General features: G+C 35.0%; 1 protein-coding gene across 4 annotated transcripts in view; it reads right to left on the reverse strand.

Moving 5' to 3' along the window:
* The window catches only part of PIGU (phosphatidylinositol glycan anchor biosynthesis class U), a 142,893-nt gene that overhangs the window by 53,286 nt on the left and 64,900 nt on the right, over positions 1-24,707 (reverse strand). For all 4 annotated transcript variants that reach the window (XM_074292451.1, XM_074292448.1, XM_074292450.1 and 1 more), the window contains 3 exons: positions 24,154-24,216; positions 6,989-7,098; positions 5,697-5,797 (listed from right to left, as the gene is read on the reverse strand). In XM_074292451.1, coding sequence (XP_074148552.1) covers positions 5,697-5,797; positions 6,989-7,098; positions 24,154-24,216 — 274 coding nt within the window. The remainder of the gene's footprint in view (positions 1-5,696; positions 5,798-6,988; positions 7,099-24,153; positions 24,217-24,707) is intronic.

Here is a 24,707-nt window from a genome sequence, read left to right on the forward strand (position 1 = left end):
GAGAGGAGAATCCAGATTATTAGAAGATGTGTAGAAAGAAATCAGGAGCCTTTTCCACTTTTTCTTAATTTTAAATTTCCTCTGAGATTATCTCCAATTTAGTCCTTTATATAACTTGCTTGTATACAGTTATTTGCATGTTATCTCCTTTCCTAGACATCCTCAACACTTAGCATATTTCCTGGGCCAACAATAAGTGCTTATTAAATACTAGATGACTGATTAAATCAGAAGGCGCAGGAAAAGAGGAAGATTTATGTGTATTCAGAAAGAAATAAAATGCATACACATAAACTTATGCAAAATAAAGTGAGTAGAACCAGAAGAACAATTTGTACAAAAATAATATTTTGAGACAATTCTGAAAGTCTCAGGAACTCTGAAAACAAGATGACACAACCACAATAATAAGAGACTCAAGATGAAACATGCTGTCCATCTACTGACAGAAGTGATGGACTCAGGATAGACACTTTTTTTGGGGGGGAGGGGAGAGAGTTGGCCAATGTGAGAGTTCTTTTTCCTTGACTGTAAATGTCTTAACAGTTTTTGTTTTTCTTACTTTCCTCAATGTGGGTGGAAATGAGAGAGAATGCAGATCTTCATGAAAATAACACTCAATTTTTAAAAAGAAACTATTAAATTGGACAATTACTTGGGGAGGGGGAATAAAAAGTAATGTTTAGATACTTTTATGCAGCCAAATGATCAAATCTATAAACAAGGGAACAAGGGAAGTGATAATTTTATGTGTCCTTCATTACCTGACAACAACTAGACTTCAGTTCTGAAAATATCTTAAAAGAAATATCTGATGACCTAGAATTTATATTAGCCAGGATAATAATGAGAACAAAACCATACCAACAAGAGAAGTATAAGAAAGAAATGTTCAGTCTAAAAAAGCTTAGATTTAGGGAAGATATAACCACCATCTTTTAATCAGATGAAGGGCTGTCACATGAAAGAAATAACTTGCTCAGCTTAGCCTCAGGTGGAAGATAATATGATAGGTAGATCTCAGATTGGCTAGGATGACAGTAAAAGATAATGATGAATGTGGAGGAGATGTGGGAAAACTAGGACACTGATACACTGTTGGTGGAATTGTGAATGCATCCAATCATTCTGGAGAGCGATTTGTAACTATGCTCAAAAAGTTATCAAACTGTGCATACCCTTTGATTCAGCAGTGCTACTACTGGGCTTATATCCCAAGGAAATACTAAAGAAGGGAAAGGGACCTGTATGTGCCAAAATGTTTGTGGCAGCCCTTTTTGTAGTGGCTAGAAACTGGAAAATGAATGGATGCCCATCAATTGGAGAATGACTAAATAAATTGTGGTATATAAATGTTATGGAATATTATTGTTCTATAAGAAATGACCAACAGGATGATTTAAAAGAGGCTTGGAGAGACTTACATGAACTGATGCTGAGTGAAATGAGCAGACCCAGAAGATTATACACTTCAACAACAATACAATATGATGATCAATTCTGATGGACGTGGCCCTCTTCAACAATGAGACGAACCAAATCAGTTCCAATTGTTCAGTAATGAATAGAACCAGCTACACCCGGTGAAAGAACTATGGGAAATGAGTGTAGACCACAACATAGCATTTCCACTCCCTCTGTTTTTGTCTGCTTGCATTTTTGTTTTCCTTCTCAGGATATTTTTATCTTATTTTTAAACCTGATTTTTCTTGTGCAGCAAGATAACTGTATAAATATGTATACATATATATTACATATATATTTTTTAACATATACTTTACCATGTTTAACATGTATTGGCCTATCTGCCATCTGGGGGGAGGGGGAAGGAGGAGAAAAGTTGGAACAGAAGGTTTTGCAAGGGTCAATGCTGAAAAATTACCCATGCATATGTCTTGTAAATAAAAAGCTGTAACACATATATGTATATATATATATATATATATATATATATATATATATATATATATATATATATATATATGAGAGATGGGTAGAATTAACAGAGGTAGATTTCAGCTCAACATAAAATTTCCAACAAAAGAATAGGCTGAATTGCCTGTTTGGAGGCAATCAAGAAAAGGTCAAGAGACCAATTTCTAGAAAGTCTTTACAGAGGATTCACCTTTCATGGAGTGAGTGAACTATATGATCTATTCCATGTTCACAAAGGAAGAAAAGAACAGCACCATGGAAAAAAAAATACAGATTTTTAATAGTATTAAAGAAATGAAAACCAAAACATTTGTAAGATATTATTACACAGGAAAAGAAATAAAAACAGTACAGCTCATACTGGAAGGGCTGTGGGAAGAGGGAGGGAGGGAGAGAGGAGGAAGGAAAGAGAGAGAAGGAGAGAGCAAAAGAAGGGAAGAGACAGACAAACAGACAGAGACACACCGAGAGAGAGATAGAATTGGGGTAGAGTTAACCATAGGTCGTTTCCAGAGAATAATATGGAAATAACGAACAAGAATAACAATAACAAAGCTGTGTGTAGACTTGTTTAGATCCAATAATTCCACTTGTAGGATTATATCCAGGAAAGTAACTGAGATAAAATCTAAAAAGATGTGCTTAGCAGGATTATTTAAAATGGCAAAAAATGACTACTTTTATCTATACTAGTAGATTGCACTCTCAATCATTTCCTCTCTTTTCTGTTCATTCTCCTTAGTCTACCTTGTCCTTTCCCACTTGCTAAAAACCGGAGTCCCAACCAAAAACTATTGCTTCACTGTATCTTCTGGAATACCTGATCCATGACCAACAGGCTTACTTTCATCTTAAATATTTTCTTTTCCCATTCCTTCCATTTTCTGGCTCTCACTGAGATCTGGCTCTCTCCTAATGATACATTTTCCTTAGCCTGCTTTTCTGGTTGCACTTCCACTTAAACTCCTGAATCATTGGTAATGGTGGGGGAATCAGAATAATCCTTGCTCTACTAATTTCAGACTCTTCTATCACACTCATTCAATAGCTTCTCTTTCTTTGAGGTTCTTTCAAGCAATATTAGCAATCAATCAAAATGTTGATAAATATTATCTCCTGACCTTTTGGCCACTCTTCCTTTTTCATGTTTTTCTCTCTTCCCTACCTATTGTCCTCATAATAGGAAACTTTAACATATTGATTCCTCATCAAAAACCCTGATTTCCTAGTTTCCCAACTTATCATTCCATAATCTACTATTCCACCCTCAATCACACACAAAGATGACCATACCCTTGATACATGTATTACCATAATGTACTTCTTCCATGTTCATAAATTATGAAGTTCCCTTACCTGATTACAATCTACTGGCTTTCCATATGCCTTCCAGTACCAAACTTTACTCTTCACCTCTACCATGAGCTCCAATTTCTTAGCCTTTCAATTCTCTCCGAAGCCAGTATTCCTGCACTAGCTACACTCACCTCTTTTACCCAACTTAATCCCTTGGTGAATAAATTCAACTCTACAGTGTGCTCTACTCTTGAGTCCTTTACCCCTTTATTACATTGCTAGTCAGCACCCTGCCAAGCTTCAATCTTGGATCACTACGACCATCCCTTGCCCTCCCTCCTATATATGTGCTACCAAACAAATGTAAAGGAAATAATGCAACTGTTCTGACTAATACCATCACAAATACATAAACATCAATTGGGCTTTCACTACTGCTAAGCATTTCTTTCACACTTCTCTAATTACATCATTATCACAATGACCACAGTAGGTATTTCAAACTTTTTAAATCCCTCCTTAAACCTCCCATAATCTAAGCCCACACATATCATCTCAGCTCAAAATCTTGTCCCATATTTTACTGAAAAACTGAAGCATTCACTTCAAGCTCCCTCTTCTTCTCATCTCATATCATGAAAATAACTTCAACCCTGAATCACATAGAGGCATCTCTTCTCTTTGTCAAAGCTAATCTCCTATAAATAAGTGATTCCATCATACCCCATCTTCTTTAACATATTGCCTGCTCTATCACCCCCACTTTCTTAATTATTTTCAATCTCTTTGTCAACTAGTTGTTTCCCTATTGTCTACAAACATGCTCATGTCTCCTACAACCTCAAAAAACCCTCACTTGATCCATTCCTACTAACTTCCCATAACTCTTTCACTTTCTGTAGCTAAATTCCTTGAGAAGGGTGGGTATAATAGATGCTTTTACTTCCTCTCCTCTACTTTTTTTTTACCTTCCTACATTTTGGCTTCCAACATCATAATATAACTGAAATTGCCCTCTTCAAAGTTGCCAATGATCATTTAGTTGTCAAACTGAATGGCTTTTTCTCAATTTTTATCCTTCTTATCTTCTCTGCAGTCTTTGACACTGTTCAACACTCTCTCTTCCTTTTCCCTAGGTTTTTGGGATATAAGTTTTTATGGTTCTCCTCCTACCTATTTCTTTGCAAGATCTTTATTAATTTCATTCCCACTAACAGTGAGTATCCCATAAGACTTTATCCTAGGCATTCTTCTCTTTTCCTTTTATAGTGTTTCACTTGATGATGTCATCTATTCCCACAGATTCAACTATCATATCTCTACTGATATTCCTCAAATCTACTTATCCAGCTGTAAACTTTCTGCAGACCTGCAACTCCAACTGCCTATTAGATATTCCAGATGGGATATCCTGTAGATATCTTAAAATCAACATGTGTCAAACTGAACTCATTATCTTTTCCCACACATATCACATCTCTCCTAAAAAATGCACCATAGTAACAGAAGGATTAAGAAAACTGTACATACTGGCATACTACAGTGAGATAAAGGCTATAGTTATACATATAATGTACAGTTGTATATATAATGCTATTATACAATGGCTAAGGACAGACTAAATATGAGGGAGTAAAATTCTACAAATAAATTAATGAAGGTTGTCCAAAAATTGAGATGTAAACAATTTAAGAATACTGAATTCTTTGTACTTACTTATTTTTATATATTTTAATAGTATATGTACTTAAAAGATTCCCATTTCTTTAAAGGGTCAAGAAAATACTGTACATAGCAGAATGCCTTGGGTTTTTCCCATGAGACCCACTGAAAACAGAAATCACAAGATTATTCTTATATATATAAATGCATCTTTGGGAACAGCCATTTTTGAGATAACATTTCCAAATGCCAGTACTTATTCACTTCAGGTTAGAATGTAGAATAAATGGATTATTACAGAGAATGTCAAATGCCTACCTGACACAATTCAGGGACAAACAAAAAATTCGGCCAGCTATCACACATCCCCTGATAAGAGAGACCTGTTTGTTTCAAACAGCACTCAAAGAAAACAATTCATTTCAAAAGATGAGCCTTTACAATAATATATAGAAGCTGGTTGTTTGCCTCAGATAATTTTAAGTATTAAAACTAGCCAGTAGAGAATTATTTGGAACAAAGAAAAGGAAATATATTTGTCCATCAACTTTGCCATCATTAATGTAAGAGATTATACAAAATAAGTTATTTACCTAGAACTCTCCAAAAATTATTTGTGTGCATTTGGGGCTAGCTGTTTTTACCTAACTTCATTGTTAAAGTCTTCATATTATGCAGTATATTTATAAAAATGAATCAATTTTCATGTTCACAATGTTAGGAAACTTCATGTATAATTATAACAACTATAATAATAATTAACATTTATACAGCATTTAAAATTTATGCACTTAGTATCTTACCTTTAACTGTAGTCAAAATGAAGAAAGCAATGATGGTGTTGTTTATGGCACAAGTGGACTTAGCAACACAAGATAATACTGTGTAGGGATTTAAAAGATAGCTAGGAAAGAACACATAAACATACTCAGCATGATAATTATTGCTCACTACAAGCATTATCCACAGTCTTGACTTTGTGCCACATCCTCTCAAAATGCATTCAGTAAGACTGCAACTATCTCAGAAATGTTACATTCTAGGCAAAGAAAATATTACTTCACTAGATTCCTCAGACTCATTCATAGTCCAGGAAAAGCCTTTACAGAAAAATCAAGGGCCAATATGCTGTGTTATCAAGTTTCTACACACTAATCATTTCTTTTGAATTGTTACAAATACCTCAGATTCACCCTTGTCAGCAAACAGCAGGGCTCACTGAGATGGACATCAAGGATATGTATGTAGTATATATGTAGTACACAAGTTCAAACACTATACAATTTTAAACAATATTTTAACTTTTACTAAAGGAGATTGATGGAGGGGGGAAAAGTACCCAGGACAGCCTTAAAATATGAGGGGAATCTGAAGGTGAAGAATTTATAAATACATTTAACAAAGCAAACAGTGACCATACCTTTTAAGCAATTCAATCTGAAAAGATGTGGGCCTATTCCAGGAATGAGTTCTCTTTACATGCACAAATTTTCTATAAATTCACATTTGCAACTCTCAGGAATAAAAGTTATCCTCATAAAAGAATCAAAACCACTGGAAAGAAGTATTATGTGGGAGCAAGTATTTGCCTAGTAAGCAAGTTATGTAATACTACTTTGGAGCAGCATTATAATTTCAGAAAGAACCATACATTTACTAAGTCAAAGGGTGAATCAGAGGCTATAATATTACTATTATCAGTTTTCCAATCTACCTAACAGAAGAGAAACATCCCAGCTTATTTTAAGTTCTAAGTATGCATATATTAAGAGGTATGAAATAAGTAGCTATATAAAAACTAGGTATTATTTTAACGGAAAATTTTCTACAGAAATAATGCTCACAGAAGAAGGGAGTTAAATCATCAAAACAAAACAAAATTTACAAAACATCTATTTTTGAATATTATTCTACCAAGAAAGAGAATAAATGGTTTTGTCTCTATCCCTTGCCAGTCAAGAAACAGAACTATAGAATATATCTGATGACTAAGACATTTGCATTTCCAAATATCTAATAAACATGGTGAACTCTAATCATATTTTTTCCTTCTTGTTTGCTGGCTTAAAACTCTGTTTTACTGGGAAATACTTACAACAGTGCTACTTTGAGGGGGATATAACGCATTTCCATAGGGGTCCGTATGAGTTCTGCCACATCCGAGGCATATTGGTCCAATTCAAGAAGTAGTTTTTGCTTTTTAACCTGGAAAAAGGCAAACAGTAGAAAATCAGTAAATGTTAAGGACCATGCCTAAGTGTAAAGGGGCAGGTTGATTATCTGAAAGGTCCCACAGCTGTGAATCATAAAAAATTGCAAGTCAGCCTTTACTAATACAGATACTGCTTGTGAATTGGGAATGAAATATATAGGAGGCGAGGGGAAAGAGGAGAGAGGTCAGAGAATGCAACTGCCTTTCTGTCTCATAGCATTATCATCCTCTCACATGAAGATTCTATTCTGCTGGTCAGAATTAGATCCCCAGTAGCCACTTAGCAGATGCCTCCCATAACAAGTAAATTAAGAAAAGATAATGGCAAACCCTGAGATATTTTGTTGAAGAGTAATCTTCAAATCCAATTCCTCAACACACCAAGCCAAAATCAGGCAGGCAATAGGTGTAAGAAGTGCTGTGACGATACAGTCAGAATGAAAAAATGCCAAGAATTCTGCACTTGAAGTAAAAATCAAGATCAAATTCTGGCTCTGCCACATAGTGGCAAGCACTTGGACAAGTCAGAGATGTTCTTTAAGCATGACTTTTACTTTATTCATCTGTAAAATGGCAGTTTTTACTTGTCACTGAACACCTTAGAGAGCCAATATGAAGATGAATAAGTTTGAAATATCAAATAGGCAGTAGATAATACAGGAACTGGAAGCTCAGGAGATCAGCCAGGATAGATATATAGATTTGTAAATCATATGCATGGGAATTATAACTGAAACTCATGGGAGAAAATTAGAAAAAAATGTTAAATATGGAAGAAAATGTAAGACAAAAAACAAACAACGATAACATCAAATGACCTGGAAAGCAGGTCAAAGAAAAATCATTTAAGAATTATTGGAATCCCTAAAAACCATGAAAAAACAAAAAAGGTGGGAAATGGAATAGATTTCAAGAAGTCATAAAAACTGTCCAAATAAATTAAAAACCAAAGGACAAAGTAAAGACATAGCAAATCACTAATAACTTCCTTAAAGGAAGCCCAAAAAGAAGAATCAGAAATGTCAATTAAAATCCAAAGAATACTGCAAACATCCAGAAAGCAAGTAGCTCAAGCACCAAGGATACACAGATAAGATCACAAAGACCAGGCAGCTGCTCATCATTAAGTCAGTCAGTCAAACAGCATTTTTAAAAGCTCTTATTATGCATGGTATGCTAAGCACTGGATATATATTATTTTAAAAAGCCAAAAAACAATCCTTGCTCTCAAGTAATTCACAGCTCAATAAGGGGAAACAACATTCAAGCAACTATGTACCAATAAGATTAGGTAGGGGCTGAGAGGAGAATCTCAAAAGGAAAGCAATAACATTAAGGAGGACCAAGAAAAGTTTCTCTTAGAACATGGGACTTTTAGCTGTATCTAAAGAGAGTCAGGAGAACTAAAGGGCACAGATGAGGAGGAAAACAATCTAGTAAAAATGCATGTAGCCTGAGGAAAGGATTCTGGGAAGATAGTGGAATAGATCAGAAAACTTGTAGCTCTCCAGATTTCTCTACAGAAAAAGTCAGAACATTGACTCAGTAAAAATAAAAGTAAAGATAAAGCATTTGTTCTCTTAAAGCATTTAAAGACTCTCCACGAAAGACCTAACCTTCAGGGGCAGAGGTTCAACTCTAGTGAAGGCCAAGCCTAAGGAATTAACAAACAACAAGCAAGCCCCGGGAACAGCTGAAGCTGGGAGAAGGGTTCAGTCATAGAAAGCTTCATTTCACTGATAGTGTGCATATCTGACCACTGAGTATGAAAAAAATGAAGGACCATCCACTGTGAAGGGAGCCAAGCAGAGCTGTGCTAAATAGAAGCATTTCTAGCTGAGATGCCACAAAAGGAAGAAGTAGCTAGCACAGACCTGGTGAGTACAGTAGCAGGGGGACAAGAACACTACTGCAGGTGGGAGCTGAGTCTCTGCCCTGCTTTTTAGTTCCAGGGAAGAGAGGACAACTATAGTTTCGAACACTGGAAGGATAGGGAGTAAAATCATTTGCATGATTTGAGGTTCTAGCCCAGACTCAGGCATGGAGAAGAATGCCTAAGGCTGAGTGTTCAGAAACACTGCAGAAAGTAATAGTAAGGACCTGAGACTTGGGACATAATCTCCCATACCTCAGGACTAGAACTTGATCACACTAAGCTGCTAAAAATAAAGAAAAACAAAACAAAACAAAAATAAATAAATAAATGAAAGTGAGTAAGCAAAGGAGAAAGAACCTAACCTCAGATGAGGTTACTATCCCCATAGTAATAGAGAATTTTGGGGTTCACATTTAGAAGAAGATAATGGAGCTAGATAAAAGCCATTCCTTTTTCTTTTCTTTTTTTAATTATAACTTTTTATTGACAGTACATATGCATGGGTAATTTTTTTTACAATATTATCCCTTGCACTCACTTCTGTTCTGACTTTTCCCTTCCCTCCCTCCACCCCTTCCCCTAGATGGCAGGCAGTCTTATATATGTTAAATATGCTATAGTATATCCTAGATACAATATATGTGTGCAGAACTGAACAGTTTTCTTGTTGTACAGGAAGAATGGGATTCAGAAGGCAAAAATAACCTGGGAAGAAAAACAAAAATGCAAACAGTTCACACTCATTTCCCAGTGTAGCTGATTCTGTCCATCATTGATCAATTGGAACTGAATTAGATCATCTCTTTGTTGAAGATATCCACTTCCATCAGAATACATCCTCATACAGTATTGTTGTTGAAGTGTACAGAGATCTTCTGGTTCTGCTCATTTCACTCAGCATCAGCTAAGTCTCTCCAACCCTCTTGCTGGTCATTTCTTACAGAATGTAATATTCTGTAATATTCCATAACATTCATATACCACAATTTATCCAACCATTCTCCAATTGATGGCATCCATTCACTTTCCAGTTTCTAGCCACTACAAAAAGAGCTGCCACAAACATTTTGGTACATACAGGTCCCTTTCCCTTCATTAGTATCTCTTTGGGATATAAGTCCAGTAATAACATTGCTGGATCAAAGGGTATGCACAGCTTGATAACTTTTTGAAGCCACTCCTTTTTCTTTTTTTATTAATTTTATAATTATAACATTTTTTGACACATGTACTATACGCATAGGTAATTTTTTACAACATTATCCCTTGTACTCCCTTCTGTTCCGAATTCTTCCCCTCCTTCCCTCCACTCCCTCCCCTAGATGGCAGGCATTCACATACATATTAAATATGTTATAGTATATCCTAGGTACAATATATATGTGCAGAACCGAATTTTGTTGTTGTTGTTGCAAAGGAAGAGTTAGATTCAGAAGGTAAAAATAACCTGGGGAGAAAAACAAAAAATGCTAACAGTTTACACTCATTTCCCAGTGTTCCTTCTCTGGGTGTAGCTGATTTTGTCCATCATTGATCAGTTTGAATTGGATTAGCTCTTCTCTATGTTGAAGATATCCACTTCCATCAGAATACATTCTCATAAAGTATTGTTGTTGAAGTGTATAATGATCCCCTAGTTCTTCTCATTTCACTCAGCATCAGTTGATATAAGTCTCTTCAAGCCTCTCTGCATTCATCCTGTTGATCATTTCTTACAGAACAATAATATTCCATAACATTCATATACCATAATTTACCCATCCATTCTCCAATTGATGGACATCCATTCATTTTCCAGCTTCTAGCCACTACAAAAAGAGCTGCCACAAACATTTTGGCACATACAGGTCCCTTTCCCTTCTTTAGTATTTCCTTGGGATATAAGCCCAGTAGTAGCACTGCTGGATCAAAGGGTATGCGTAGTTTGATAACTTTTTGGGCATAATTCCAGATTGCTCTCCAGAATGGTTGGATTCTTTCACAACTCCACCAACAATGCATCAGTGTCCCAGTTTTCTCACATCCCCTCTAACATTCATCATTATTTGTTCCTGTCATCTTAGATAATCTGACAGGTGTGTAGTGGTATCTCAGAGTTGTCTTAATTTGCATTTCTCTGATCAGTAGTGATTTGGAACACTCTTTCATATGAGTGGAAATAGTTTCAATTTTATCATCTGAAAATTGTCTGTTCATATCCTTTGACCATTTATCAATTGGAGAATGGGCTTGATTTCTTATAAATTAGAGTCAATACTCTGTATATTTTGGAGATGAGGCCTTTATCAGATTCTTTATAAAAATGTTTTCCCAATTTGTTACTTCCCTTCTAATCTTGTTTGCATTAGTTTTGTTTGTATAAAACCTTTTTAATTTGATGTAATCAAAATTTTCTATTTTGTGATCAATAATGATCTCTAGTTCTCCTTTGGTCACAAATTCCTTTCTCCTCCACAAGTCTGAGAGGTAAACTATCCTATGTTCCTCTAATTTATTTATGACCTTTTTCTTTATGCCAAAATCAAATTAAAAAGCTTTTGTACAAACAAAACTAATGCAAACAAGATTAGAAGGGAAGTAACAAATTGAGAAAATATTTTCTGATACAGGCCTCATTTCCAAAATATATAGAGAACTGACCCTAATTTATAAGAAATCAAACCATTTTCCAATTGATAAATGGTCAAAGGAGAATGGTTGGGTAAATTATGGTATATTAATGTTATGGAATATTATTGCTCTGTAAGAAATGACCAGCAGGATGAATACAGAGAGGTTTGGAGAGACTTACATGAACTGATGCTGAGTGAAATGAGCAGAACCAGAAGATCACTATACACTTCAGCAACAATACTGTATGAAGATATATCCCGATGGAAGTGGATATCTTCAGCATAAAGAAGATCCAACTCACTTCCACTTGATCAATGATGGACAGAAACAACTACACCCAGAGAAGGAACATTGGGAATTGAATGTAAACTGTTAGCACTACTGTCTTTCTAGTCAGGTTATTTATATATATATATATATATATATATATATTTTATAATATTATCCCTTGTATTCATTTTTCCAAATTACCCCCCCTCCCTTATTCCCTCCCCCCGACGACAGGCAATACCATACATTTTACATGTGTTACAATATAGTCTAAGTACAATACATGTGTGTGAATATCATTTTCTTGTTGCACAATAAACATTAGAATCCGAAGGTACATGCAACCTGGGCAGACAGATATTAGTGCTAACAATTTACATTCCCCTCCCAGTGTTTCTTCTCTGGGTGTATCTACCTCTGTCCATCATTGATCAACTGAAGTGAGTTGGATCTTCTTTATGTTGAAGATTTCCACTTCCATCAGAATACATCCTCATACAGTATTGTTGTTGAAGTATACAGTGATCTTCTGGTTCTGCTCATTTCACTCAGCATCAGTTGATTTAAGTCTCTCCAACCCTCTCTGTATTCCTCCTGCTGGTCATTTCTTACACACCACATATATTGTATCTGGGTTATACTGTTAACACATTTAATATGTATGGGATTGCCTGTTATCTAGGGGAGGGAGTTGAGGGAGGGAGGGGAAATTTGGAAAAATGAATACAAGGGATAAGGTTATAAAAAAAAAATTCCCTGAAACCTAGAATTGAGCAAAGGGAAGCTAATGACATTCTAAGACAGACAGACAGACAGACACACACACACACACACACACAATAATAAAAACAAAATCAAAAGAATGAAAAAATAGAAAAGAATGTGAAAAATCTCATTAGAAAAGCAACTGATCTAGAGAAGAGATTAAGGAGAAATAATATAAGAATAGTTGAACTGCCTGAAAATTATGATGAAAAAAAATCTTGATGAAATATTAAAAAAAAAATTACTAAGGAAAATTGCCATGAAGTTCTAGAACAAGAAGGCAAAGCAGAAATAGAAAAGATCCACCAATCATTACCTGAAAGAAATTTCAGGAGGAAATCTTACAAGAATATCATAGGCAAGTTAAAAAGCACCCAGGTTAAAGAGAAAATATTGGGAGCAATAATAAAAATACAATGTAAATATTGTGGAACTACAATAAGGATTATACAAGACCTGCCAGTTACTAAGTGGAAGGACTACAGATCTTGGAATACTGTATTTCATAAAGCAAAAGATTTGGGGATTATGACCAAGGGTAATTATATACAGCAAAGTTAAGTATAATCCTGAACAAAACAAACAAAAAAGGACATTTAACAAACTAAAAGATATTTATAATGAAGACAGAACTTAAAGGAAAATTTGACATATAACATCTAAGAGAAATCTAAAGTAAAACACTAAAGACCAATTAATTATAACAGATTCAATAAGGTAAAAATAATTTACCTCATACATAAAAATATTATCAATTCTTTTATGAGTATCATTTTTATTTGGGTAGTTTGAAATAAAAGTTTGGGCTGAATTGAGCGCGATTGGATGATTCTTTTAAAAAAAACTATAAGAAGGGATATAAAGGAATAATCATCTCCTTTAAATGAGGCAAAAAAAAAAAATACAAAAGAATCTAGTGGAAGGGAGGGCAAAGAGTGCTGAAATCTTATTCTCATTGGGAATGGGTTAAAGAGGGAACAACATATGTATGCATATGTATGTGTTTATATACATACACATAGAGAGAGGGAGAAAAGGAGGGAGGGAGGGAGGGAAGGAGAGAGAGACAGAGAAAGAGAGAGAATGTGTGTAGAATAAGTCTTTTCAGAAAGAAATAAGGGGGCAAAGGGATAAGGTACAGGGAGAGGATAAAGGAATTCTGGGAGGAATGGGTAAGCTAAGAAATAGGAAAGCAAAATATAGAAGTAAAGCAGAGGAGTAAGGAGAGATAGGAAATAAGAGATAAACACAAACAAAATAAAGACCAAGAGTAGAATTTTTAGGGGAAAAAAAAGCAAAGGTAGTAATCATTATTTCAGATCAAGCTAAAGCAAAAACAAATTTAATTAAAAGGAGAAAAATTAGGAAACTACATAATATGTCAGCCATATGATTCAATATTGTTTTAGAGTATTTAAGATAATTAGACAGTATAAGATTGGAATATTGCTGGAGTATAGGAAATGATAAGTTTTAGATTTAGAATAAGATTTTTTAGAAATAGATTTAGATAAGTTTTAGATTTAGAAAAATATGGAATGATTTTGATTTGTAAAGGAATATGTTATCCATCTTCAGAGAAGCAAGATAAACAAGTATAGTACAATCTTATATGAATGCATTTGTGTGTGTATCTGTGTATGAGTATAGATATCTATATATCTGTATATGTGTATATGCATATATGTATATATACTTGTATGTGCATCTATAGCTTTAATTGTAGCCTTCTTGGTGGCGGGGAAACAGGAAGGGAGAAAAGAATAAAGTAAAAAAAAAATTCTCAGCAGAAAATAAAAGGAAACTTATAAGGAAGCTAAGAAAAGATAGACCGCTCGGAGTGCAATGTGTAGTGTTTATTATATATGCTTTCTTGAAATGGTAATGTATTACTTTATATTTTTAATATTCTCATGTTCTCTTATGCACATGACAATGTTGGTTTTTTTTCTTTTCCCATTTTGCACTTATATTTTAAATAAATAAAATTTCATTGGGAAAAAAAGAAAATGCATGTAGTTGAGAGATAAAGTATCTACTATAAGGAACCATAAAAAGAAGGCTAGTGTCACTGGATCACAGAATATGCTGAAGGGAATAAGGTATAAGAAGACTGAAAAGGTAAAAAGTCAGTTATGAAGGGTTTTAAAAATAAGAGAGAATTTTAGATTTGATCCTGGAGACATTAGGAAACCACTAGTTTATTGAATTTGAAAGGGGATATGGTTAGATTAGTATTTCAGGAAGATCAATTTGACTCCTGACTAGAGAATGAAGTGAAAGGGAAGGTCATGAGGCAGGAATTACAAACAATAGGCTACTTCCATAGTTCAGGTATGAGAAGATGAGGGCCTGACCCAAATTAATAACAGCGTTAAAGAAGGGGACATGTATGAGAACTATTACAAGGGTAGAATGCCTATGGGAGGTGAAAGAAAGTGAGGAGTTGAAGATAAAAACTAAGTTGCCCAACAAGACTATACGATGATCAATTCTGATGGACGTGGCTCTCTTATAATGAGATAATTCAGATGATTCAGACCAGTTCCACTAGTTCAGTGATGAAGAGAGCCATCTACACCCAGAGAGAGGACCATGGGGAACTGAGTGTGGACCACAGCGCAGCATTCTCACTCTCTGTTGCTTACTTTCATTTTGCTTTCTTTCTCAGTTGTTTTTTTTATTTCCTTCTTGATCTGATTTTTCTTGTGCAGCAAGATAACTATATAAATATGTATACATATGTTGGATTTAACATATATTTTAACATATTTAACATGTATTGGCCTACCTGCCATCTAGGGGAGAGGATGGAGGGAAGGAGGGGAAATTTTGGAACAGAAGGTTGTGCAAAGGTCAATGTTGAAAAATTACCCACGCACATGTTTTGTAAATAAAAAAAGAAAAAGAAAAAATACAAATTACTAATATTTAGATGCCAAACAAAAAAAAAATAATGTCAACTTATTCTTTAAATAAATGACAATAAATGTATCAAAGAACAAAAAAACAAAACAAAACTAAGTTACCAACCTGAGTGATTGAGATGGTAGTACCTCAAAAACAATAGGGAAATTAGAAAGAGGTGAGGGTTGGGGAGGGGGAGTTTAATTTTGAAATGCTGAGTTTAAGATGCCTTTGAGAGATCCAGTTTGAAATGTTTATTTAGCAGCTGGAGATGCAAGAATGGCAGCCAGGAGAGAGGTCTGACCTAGACAAGTAGACTGAGTGTCATATGCATAGAGATAACCTAAGCTGATAAGATCAAATGAAATCTTATAAATGAAAGAAGATTTTGGAATATAATATTCCACAAAGCAAAAGATATATGTTTATAAGCAAACAATAACATCCTACAAGAGAAAAAAAAAAGACCTTTAATGGAATAAAATACTTTCCAGGCATTCTTTTTTTTTTTCCCTTTCCTAAAGCAAGGGGGTTAAGTGACTTGCCTAGTCACACAGTCAGGAAGTATTAAGTGACTGAGGCCAGATTTGAACTCAGGTTCTCCTGACTTTAGGACTGGTGCTTTATACACTTCACCACCTAGCTGCCCCACTTTCCAGACGTCCTTAATCAAATGACTGGAGCTCTAAAATGCAAACGCAAGAGTACAAAGATATTGAGAAAGGCAAATTTATTTAAATGATTAAAAAAGATTTAGTGATGATGCAGTTTTAACTTTTTAATAATGAGAAAAGAAAAAAAAAATCTTCCCTTCAGAATTTTAGTATCTTCAAAGGTATTAAGGGAAAAAAACAGAAAACATGAAAATTGGTTCTGTTTTGTGGGTTTTTAGAGGATAAAAGAAGGGAGTAGAATTTTATACCATGGTGTTCCAGAAAGCACTCAGGTTCAAATCTTGCCTTACACACTCACTTGTGACCATGCATAACTCACTTAATCTCTTCAGTTTCCTCATCTTTAAAATAAAATTATAATGCCTATAGTACCCATCTCACAGGACTATTATACAGTTCAAATGAGATAATAAAATGTGCAAAAATACTGTGTAAGTCTTAAAGTGCTATATAAATATTAGCTATTATCATTTCCATTGTTTTTCTATTACATGGGAAGAAACATAAATGACATGTCTAAATCTCCAGATACAGGGGCACCTAGGTGGCACAGTGGATAGAGCACCAGCCTTGAATTCAGGAGGACCCGAATTCAAATCTGGTCTCAGACACTTAACATTTCCTAGCTATATGACCCTGGGCAAGTCACTTAACCCCAGCCTCAGGGAAACAAACAAATAAATAAATAAATCTCCAGATATATAGTCTGGTTAGGAATAAAGGGTATATTCACATCCAGGGAGAGAGAGTTATGGAGATTGAATGCAGATCATGGCACACTATTTTCACCTTTTTTTTTTCCCGTCATGATTTGCTTTTGCTCTGATGTATAACCTATATCAGATTGCTTGCTGTCTTGGGGAGAAGGGAGGTAAGGGAGGAGAGAAAAATGTTTAGAACTCAAAATCGTAAAAAAATTAATGTTGAAAATTACCTTTGAATGTAATTGGAAAAAAAAAACCACTATTGACATTAAAAAAAACAAAAACAAAAAAAAAACCCAATAAGGCATGGACTGACAAGAGGCTTGTCAAATAGATTTTAAAAGAAATAAAGACAAGGGCATCTAGGTGGCGCAGTAGATAGAACACCAGCCCTGAATTTAGGAGGACCTGAGTTCAAATCTGATCTCAGACACTTAACACTTGGCAGCTGTGTGACCCTGGGCAAGTCACTTAACCCCAGCCTCAAAAAAAAAAAAAAAAAAAAAAAAGAAAAGAAAAGAAAGAAAAGAAATAAAGACTCCTCTACCATCTGTTAGTACATTCCAAGGAGGGGACAAGTATATCAGAGACTGACAAATAGCTAGGAAACATTATATTAACTAAGACCTGAATGAAAATGAAAGAATCTAACAAAGACTACTGAATGAAAGAAAGGAAGAGTTTTTGCTAATTCTCCAAATGAGATTTATTTCAAATTAATATTCCAACATGTAAAATCACAAAGAACCATCTTTTAGATCTAGATCTACTATAATAACATTAATAATCATGTCATAGTTCTTCTTTTCTATGTGTCTAGTAGTGATATTGCTATATTGCATTTAATTTCAAACTATATTCCAGAATGGACCAATTCACAGTTCAACTATTCATTAATGGATCTCTCTTCCCACAGTTTCTTTTACAATTGTCGTTTTCCTTTTCTAGCAATATGTCTATCTGTTGGGTGTTAGGTAGAACCTCAGTTATTTTAATGTACATTTGTCTTATTAATGATTTGAAGCATTCCTTTTATATAGTTGTTGATAATTTGCATTTCCACTTTTGAGGCCTGCTTATCTGTAAATGTCTGTTGGGGATTGACATATTAATTCTCTCTATATATTTGTTTATCAAACCCTATCAGAAAAATATGCTTACATTTTTTTCTCCCAGTTTACTCATGACTCATATTTTTGTAGCAAGCACTTTATGATTGCAATGTGTTTTCCCAACACCTGTGTAAGACAGGTAATACAAGAACGATCATCTTAATATTATAGAGGAAATTGAGCTCAGAAAAACTAATCATCTTGTTTGAGATCACACAGTTATTAAGTGGTCAAACTGACATGAGCCCAGATTTCTTGATTCCAAGTCTTTCATTTTTCTATAATACCATGTTTTAAAAAATCTTATTTATGATCATCCAAAATTTTAAAGTACGCAAAAATCAACAGAAGTATTAAGAGACTAGGGATTGGTTTAATAATTTGTAGTAGATGATATAAAGGATAATTTATGAGTTGGAAAAAACAATGACCTTGAGTAATTCAGAGCAACATGGGAAGATTTATAGGAACTGGCTGATGCAGTGACATGTTACTGTTATTGCCCTTCATGCTCAAAGAAGAACAAAATGAAACCACAATGTCAGGGTCAATATACATACAGTGTGTCTAACTTATAACTGATATGAGCTTGGAAGATTCTACCATAGGTCAGGCACAAATAACTCATAAAGCATAGCAAATTCTTTGATGTGGGCACAACATGTTAGACAATCTGTGTCAGCATCCATGTCTCATAACGAATTCCAAATTTCATCAGAGAGATCTTAAGAATGTCCTTATATCACTTCTAAACTCCTCACACGTGCTTGCCTTGTGTGAATTCTCTATAAAATAGTCTTTTGGGCAAATATATGCCTGGCATTCAAACAATGTGGCCAGTCCCTCAGAGCTGTGCTCTCTGCAAAAATAGTTCTGCTAGAGAAAGGAACTCAGTGTCCAATACCTTATCTTGCCAGGTAATCTTCAGAATTTTCTGAAGACAACTCAAAATAAATAAATCAATCAATCAATAAATAAATAAAAACAGTTCAATTTTCTGGCATGGCACTAGTAGACTATCCTGGTTTTGTAGGCATACAACAAGGAGGTCACCATAAGGGCTCTGTAGAACTTTAGTTTGGTGAGCAGCCTAATATCGCTTCTCTCCCATATTTTCCTTGGAACCTCCCAAACACTGAACTAGCTCTGACTATGATTGAGTCAACCTCATCATCTATATGTATATCCCTATAAGTATATTGGCAAGGTAAGTGAACTTATCTATAGCATTCAAAATTTCTCCATTTATTATAACTGATAGTTCCATATATGGATGGTACAATGCTGGTTGGAAGAGAATCTGTGCTTTCTTGGTATTAATTATTAAGCACAAACAGAAGAGAACTGATGCATACTTTTTGCATCATTGAGTGCACAATCACCTGTGAACAAAAAAAATCAATGTTTGGTGTAAGGGTGCATCCATGAAGTTTTGCTGCATTTAGGTAAACAGGATATAGTGTTGGTTATGAGATATACGAGCCTTCAGTAGTGACCACTATTGTTGCTGTTTCTGACTCCATTCATCCCAAGACTCCCTGCCATGTTTGACAGTCTGTGTCTATTCTGGCATAAAAGTTACTCAGAATTACAAGCCTGTCCTTCTTTTGAAACACTAGTGATGATGATTTTCATAAAATTTTTTTCTTACACCATCAGGGTTCATCATAGGGAGCATAGGCACTATGATGGTAGCGTGGCACTTTCCTGCAAGCGGCAATTGCATTGTCAGGAGGCTGTCATTGACTCCTTTTGGGAGACATACAAGTTTGTAAACTAAATTGTAAAATTGCAAAACCTATGCTAGTTTCATTCAGCTTTACAGCACTCCTCATCACTGTGATCACTCCAGAAAAATGTATATCCAACTCTGACTTTGGTAATCTGGACTTCAATTTCCAGTCTTGTTTCACTCAGAGCTGCTATTTGGATGCATTACCTACTGAGTTATTTTGCAACTGTTTGTCTTTTAGATTTATGGATTTCTTATTATCCATAAACATGTGCACAGACCACATACCAAAAGTTAAATGGAATCATCTTCACTAAAGTATTTTTACATATTCTTGTGTCTTGACCACAGTGGTGGGATCCCCAGGTGTCACAGTAAGCAGGCCAGGCTTAGGTGAAGCAGACAATTTTTAGAGGTCCTTTTCTATCCCCACTTTCACATAAGATGAACAGAAAGGCTGCTCAGAACGCAGAGGGCTATCAAATCCCACTATTGCTTTGGTCCAAAGAAAAGATAACCCCATGGCTTGGGCTGCCTATGTGCAAAGTTGTGACTACAGCACCTGCTATTCTCTCCAAGATCAAAGATAAAATTTCTTTTTGGTATTCAAAAACCTTTATAAACTGATTTCCTCCTATCTTTTCAATCTACTTACAACTTACATTCCCCAATATACTCTGAGATCCAGTGATACAGGCCTCCCTGATGTTCCTAACACAAGATATTCTATCTCCTGACTAACGAGTTGTCCTATAATGTCTGAAATTCTCTGGATTCTCTGCTTTCCTTCAAGACCCAACTAAAATTCCGCTTTCTGGATCCCTCTTAATGCCAATGTCTTCCTTCAGCTATCATCTGCAAATAATTTTGTATATATCTTGTTTGTAAAAGTTGTTTGTATGTTGTTTCCTCTATTAAATTGTGAATTCCTTGAAAGCAGGAACTGGGATTTGGGAGGAAGGGGTTGTTTTATTTCATTAGCCTTTCTTTTTATGACCAGCATTTAGCAGAATGCCTGACACAGAAAGAAATTAACAAATTCATGTTGACTTGTCTTAATTGCAATGACTAATCTTGGTTCCAAAAAAGAGATGATGAAAGACTAATTCCTTTATTTCACAACTTCCCTCTATTTAGCAGAAAGGGGAAAAAGGATGTGAAGGCAAGGACTCCAAAGTAGAATATTATATATACAGTCACATGCAACTGGTTTTTAAATTTTTATAGCTATCATTTATATAAAATCTACTATGTACCAGGCATTGTGCTAAGAACTTTACAAAAATTATTTTACTCGATCTGTGGACCAAGTACTGTGGGAAGGAGGTACTATTATTATCTACAATTTGAAGTTGAATAAGCTGAGGAAAACGGAAGTTACTAAATATAGTTGGGAATCCAGGTCTTCTTGAGCCTAGACCCTTCACTCTATGCACTTTGTTACCAGACAGTTCTTTATGAGGTAGAATATTAGGAAATAACTGTTGCATTAAAAATAAGGTGGGAGAGGGGAGACAGAGGAGAGGTAAATGTTTCAGGGAGAATCTAACCACAATAAAACCATATCCTATAAGGATATTAGCAAATTAACAAGGAATTTTTAGCCTGAAGGGGAAAAGACATAGGGTGGACATAAAAACTGTCTTCTTCAAACAATCACATGTCAAATGGAAGAGGGATTAGCCTTGTTTTACTTAGCTCTTATGGAAAGAACTAATAGGTTTGAATGGGCATTCTTGCCCTGAAACTGTGAATAAAAAGCAAGATGCTTAATATGACCACTTTTATTTAATACTGGACTAGAAATTCTAGCAACTCTAATAGGACATGGAAAAGTTATAAAATTAATTAAGATGGGAAATGCAACTATTCCTTGCAAATGACATGAGTTTTTCCAGGACATCTACCCATTTCAATTATAAAATTAATGGATACAATAAATGAATTTTAAAAATATGGGGGAGGGGGGAGAGGAGATGAAAATTAATGAGTCCAGAGACCGACAACCAGGACGGTAAAGGGCACTGAGCCCATGCCAGAAAAATCAGTTGAGAACAGAGGATGTTGAGCTTAAAGAAGAAAAAACTGAAAAAAGAACATAAAAGAAGTCTTGAAGTAATCACAAGGCTATCATGTGGACAAAGGATTAAAGTTCTTCTGTTTGACCACTGATTGACAAACCAGGAGCAATAATAAATGGAAGAATAAAAAGAGGCAAATTTAGACTTGAGATAAGGAAAAATGCCACAATAATTACAGTTATCCAACAGTGGAACCAGTCATCATAGGATGCAGTAGGTTGCTATTCAATGGAATCTTAAAGCAGATGTTAGATGAAATCTTATCAGACATGTTGTAGTGAGTATTTTTTTGATAGAGTAGACAGGCACTGTAATCCCTTCCAATTCTGCAATTTCATGAACTTTCAAAATGGAGGCTAAATAACTTTCAGCAATGTTATAAAAAGGCTTCTTAGTCACTAAATGGCCTCTGCTATCTTTTCCATTTTAAGAGTCTATGATTTTTTTGTTTATTGATATTAGTCAAGCAAAGAAAGGCAAAAATCTTTCCTATCCTGGGTCTCATTACTCATCATGAAAGGATCTTTCTGTGAGCCAATTGTTCCAGAGAAAAGTTGGTGTTTTTCATCCCTGCCAGAATCCCCTTAGTGGCTCCCAAGTCTGTCATATAGAATTGGAGTCAAAAGCCTTTTTTTTGGGCGGGGATGAGGCAATTGGGATTAAGTGACTTGCCTAGGGTCACATAGCTAGTAAGTGTGAAATGTCTGGGGCCAGATTTGAACACTGGTCCTCCTGACTTCAGGGCCAGTGCTCTCTATTCACTGTGCTATCTAATTACCCCACTAATCTTTTTTTTAAGAACAGCTATGACTGCTGCAGTTATTAAGTTTGACTTTTCAGGAACAAGGAAAATTTGTTAAGTTCTATAGTCTACAACTGAGCTATATCTAGAGAAATATAGATATATGAGGAACACAACAAATATTCTACTTATACGGGCCAACGGTTCTTCAACAGATAATCAATACACTTCAAACTTTTCAGCTAAGGTATCTCTTGAAAATATTAGATATACCAACTGACATGGCTGGTGTGTTGGTTTTGCTTTTTTTACATAGCTTTTTCTTTGTTATAAGGGAAAGTTTCCTAAGCAATTATAGCAGAGACTTGTATAAAAATAAAAAAGCATTAAAAAAATTTTTTTTAAAAAAAATAAGTGTGTGTCACCTGTCAGATTGATAAGATGACAGGAAAAAATAATGATGAATGTTGGAGGGGCTGTGGGAAAACTGGGACACTGATGCATTGTTGGTGGAGTTGTGAAAGAATCCAATCATTCTGGAGGCAATCTGGAATTATGCCCAAAAAGTAATCAAACTGTGTATACCCTTTGATCCAACACTGTTACTATTGGGCTTATATCCCAAAGAGATACTAAAGAAGGAAAAGGGACCTGTATGTGCCAAAATGTTTGTAGTGGCTAAAATCTGGAAAATGAGTGAATGCCCATCAATTGGAGAATGGTTGGGTAAATTGTGGTATAAGAATGTTATGGAATATTATTTTTCTATAAGAAATGATCAGCAGGAGGAATACAGAGAGGCTTGGAGAGACTTACATGAACTAATGCTGAGTGAAATGAGCAGAACCAGGAGATCATTATGCTCTTCAACAACAATACTGTATGAGGATGTATTCTGATGGAAGTGGATATCTTCGACAAAGAGATCTAATTCAGTTCCAATTGACCAATGATGGATAGAATCAGCTACACCCAGAGAAGGAACACTGGGAAATGAGTGTGAACTGTTTGCATTTTTGTTTTTCTTCCCAGGCTATTTTTACCTTCTGAATCTAATTCTTCCTGTGCAACAAGAAAACTGTTCAGTTCTGCACAAATATATTGTATCTAGGATATATTATAACATATTTAACATATATAAGACTGCCTGCCATCTAGGGGAAGGGGTGGAGGGAGGGAAGGAAAAAGTCAGAACAGAAGTGAGTGCAAGGTATAATGTCGTAAAAAATTACCCATGCATATATTCTGTCAACAAAATGTTATAATAAAAAAAAAAAGCATGTATGTGTGTATACATGTATCTGGCATTCATCCTTTTCCTTTTGCTTCCCCTCCCCACCCTCATCATCACCCTATGATTTCATTATCTTTCATCTATTTCATTTGTCTTCTGCTTTGCCTACTTTAGCTTCTTCCTTTCCCAGTCACTCTATACATACTGCCAATTCATCTTTTTATACATAAGATCTAATTATAACAGTTCTTTACTCAAAATTCTACAATGGCAACAAACAACTACCTAAAAATTCACTTACTTGACTTAGCTATCTACATTTCCAACTTTATACTTACCACCACTTTGTTGTAGTCTTGGATTGCAAAATACAGTGCAACTGCAGTAAGTGCATCAGTTACCTACAGAAAGTAAAGAAAATATTATAAAATGAGACCAAGTCAGAATGGGAATAAGAAAGGTCTAAAGCTAGAGGGATATAGCCTTCTCATATGGTCTTGTTGTTGACTTGAGCAAAAAATTCACAAAACCATATAGAACTATCATCTCCCTCTTACCCTCACTGAATAAAAAAAAAAAAAATCAATTCATAGAAGCCAGTGGATAATTCCTTTTAAAATAATACTAGGTAAAAAAGAAGATCTGGGTCCAGCTCAATCCTGCGTCTGAACCATATCAAATCCACAAGAGACAGCTGCAATTCCAGGACTTCAACAAGATCCTTTTCAAATAAGTCTCTTAGAGGTATCTAAATCAAAATGAACTTCATAAGTTTCAATAGGCCCAGGTACACACCTCGAAAATGAACAAGTAAATCAAGTGAACCTAGTCCCCTTAATACATAAACTTACAACAATATTAAGGTCAACAACAGTTTTTTGTTGTTGTTGTT

The sequence above is a fragment of the Sminthopsis crassicaudata genome, chromosome 2 (genome assembly GCF_048593235.1).
Source record: "Sminthopsis crassicaudata isolate SCR6 chromosome 2, ASM4859323v1, whole genome shotgun sequence".
In the NCBI taxonomy this organism is placed as follows: domain Eukaryota; kingdom Metazoa; phylum Chordata; class Mammalia; order Dasyuromorphia; family Dasyuridae; genus Sminthopsis; species Sminthopsis crassicaudata.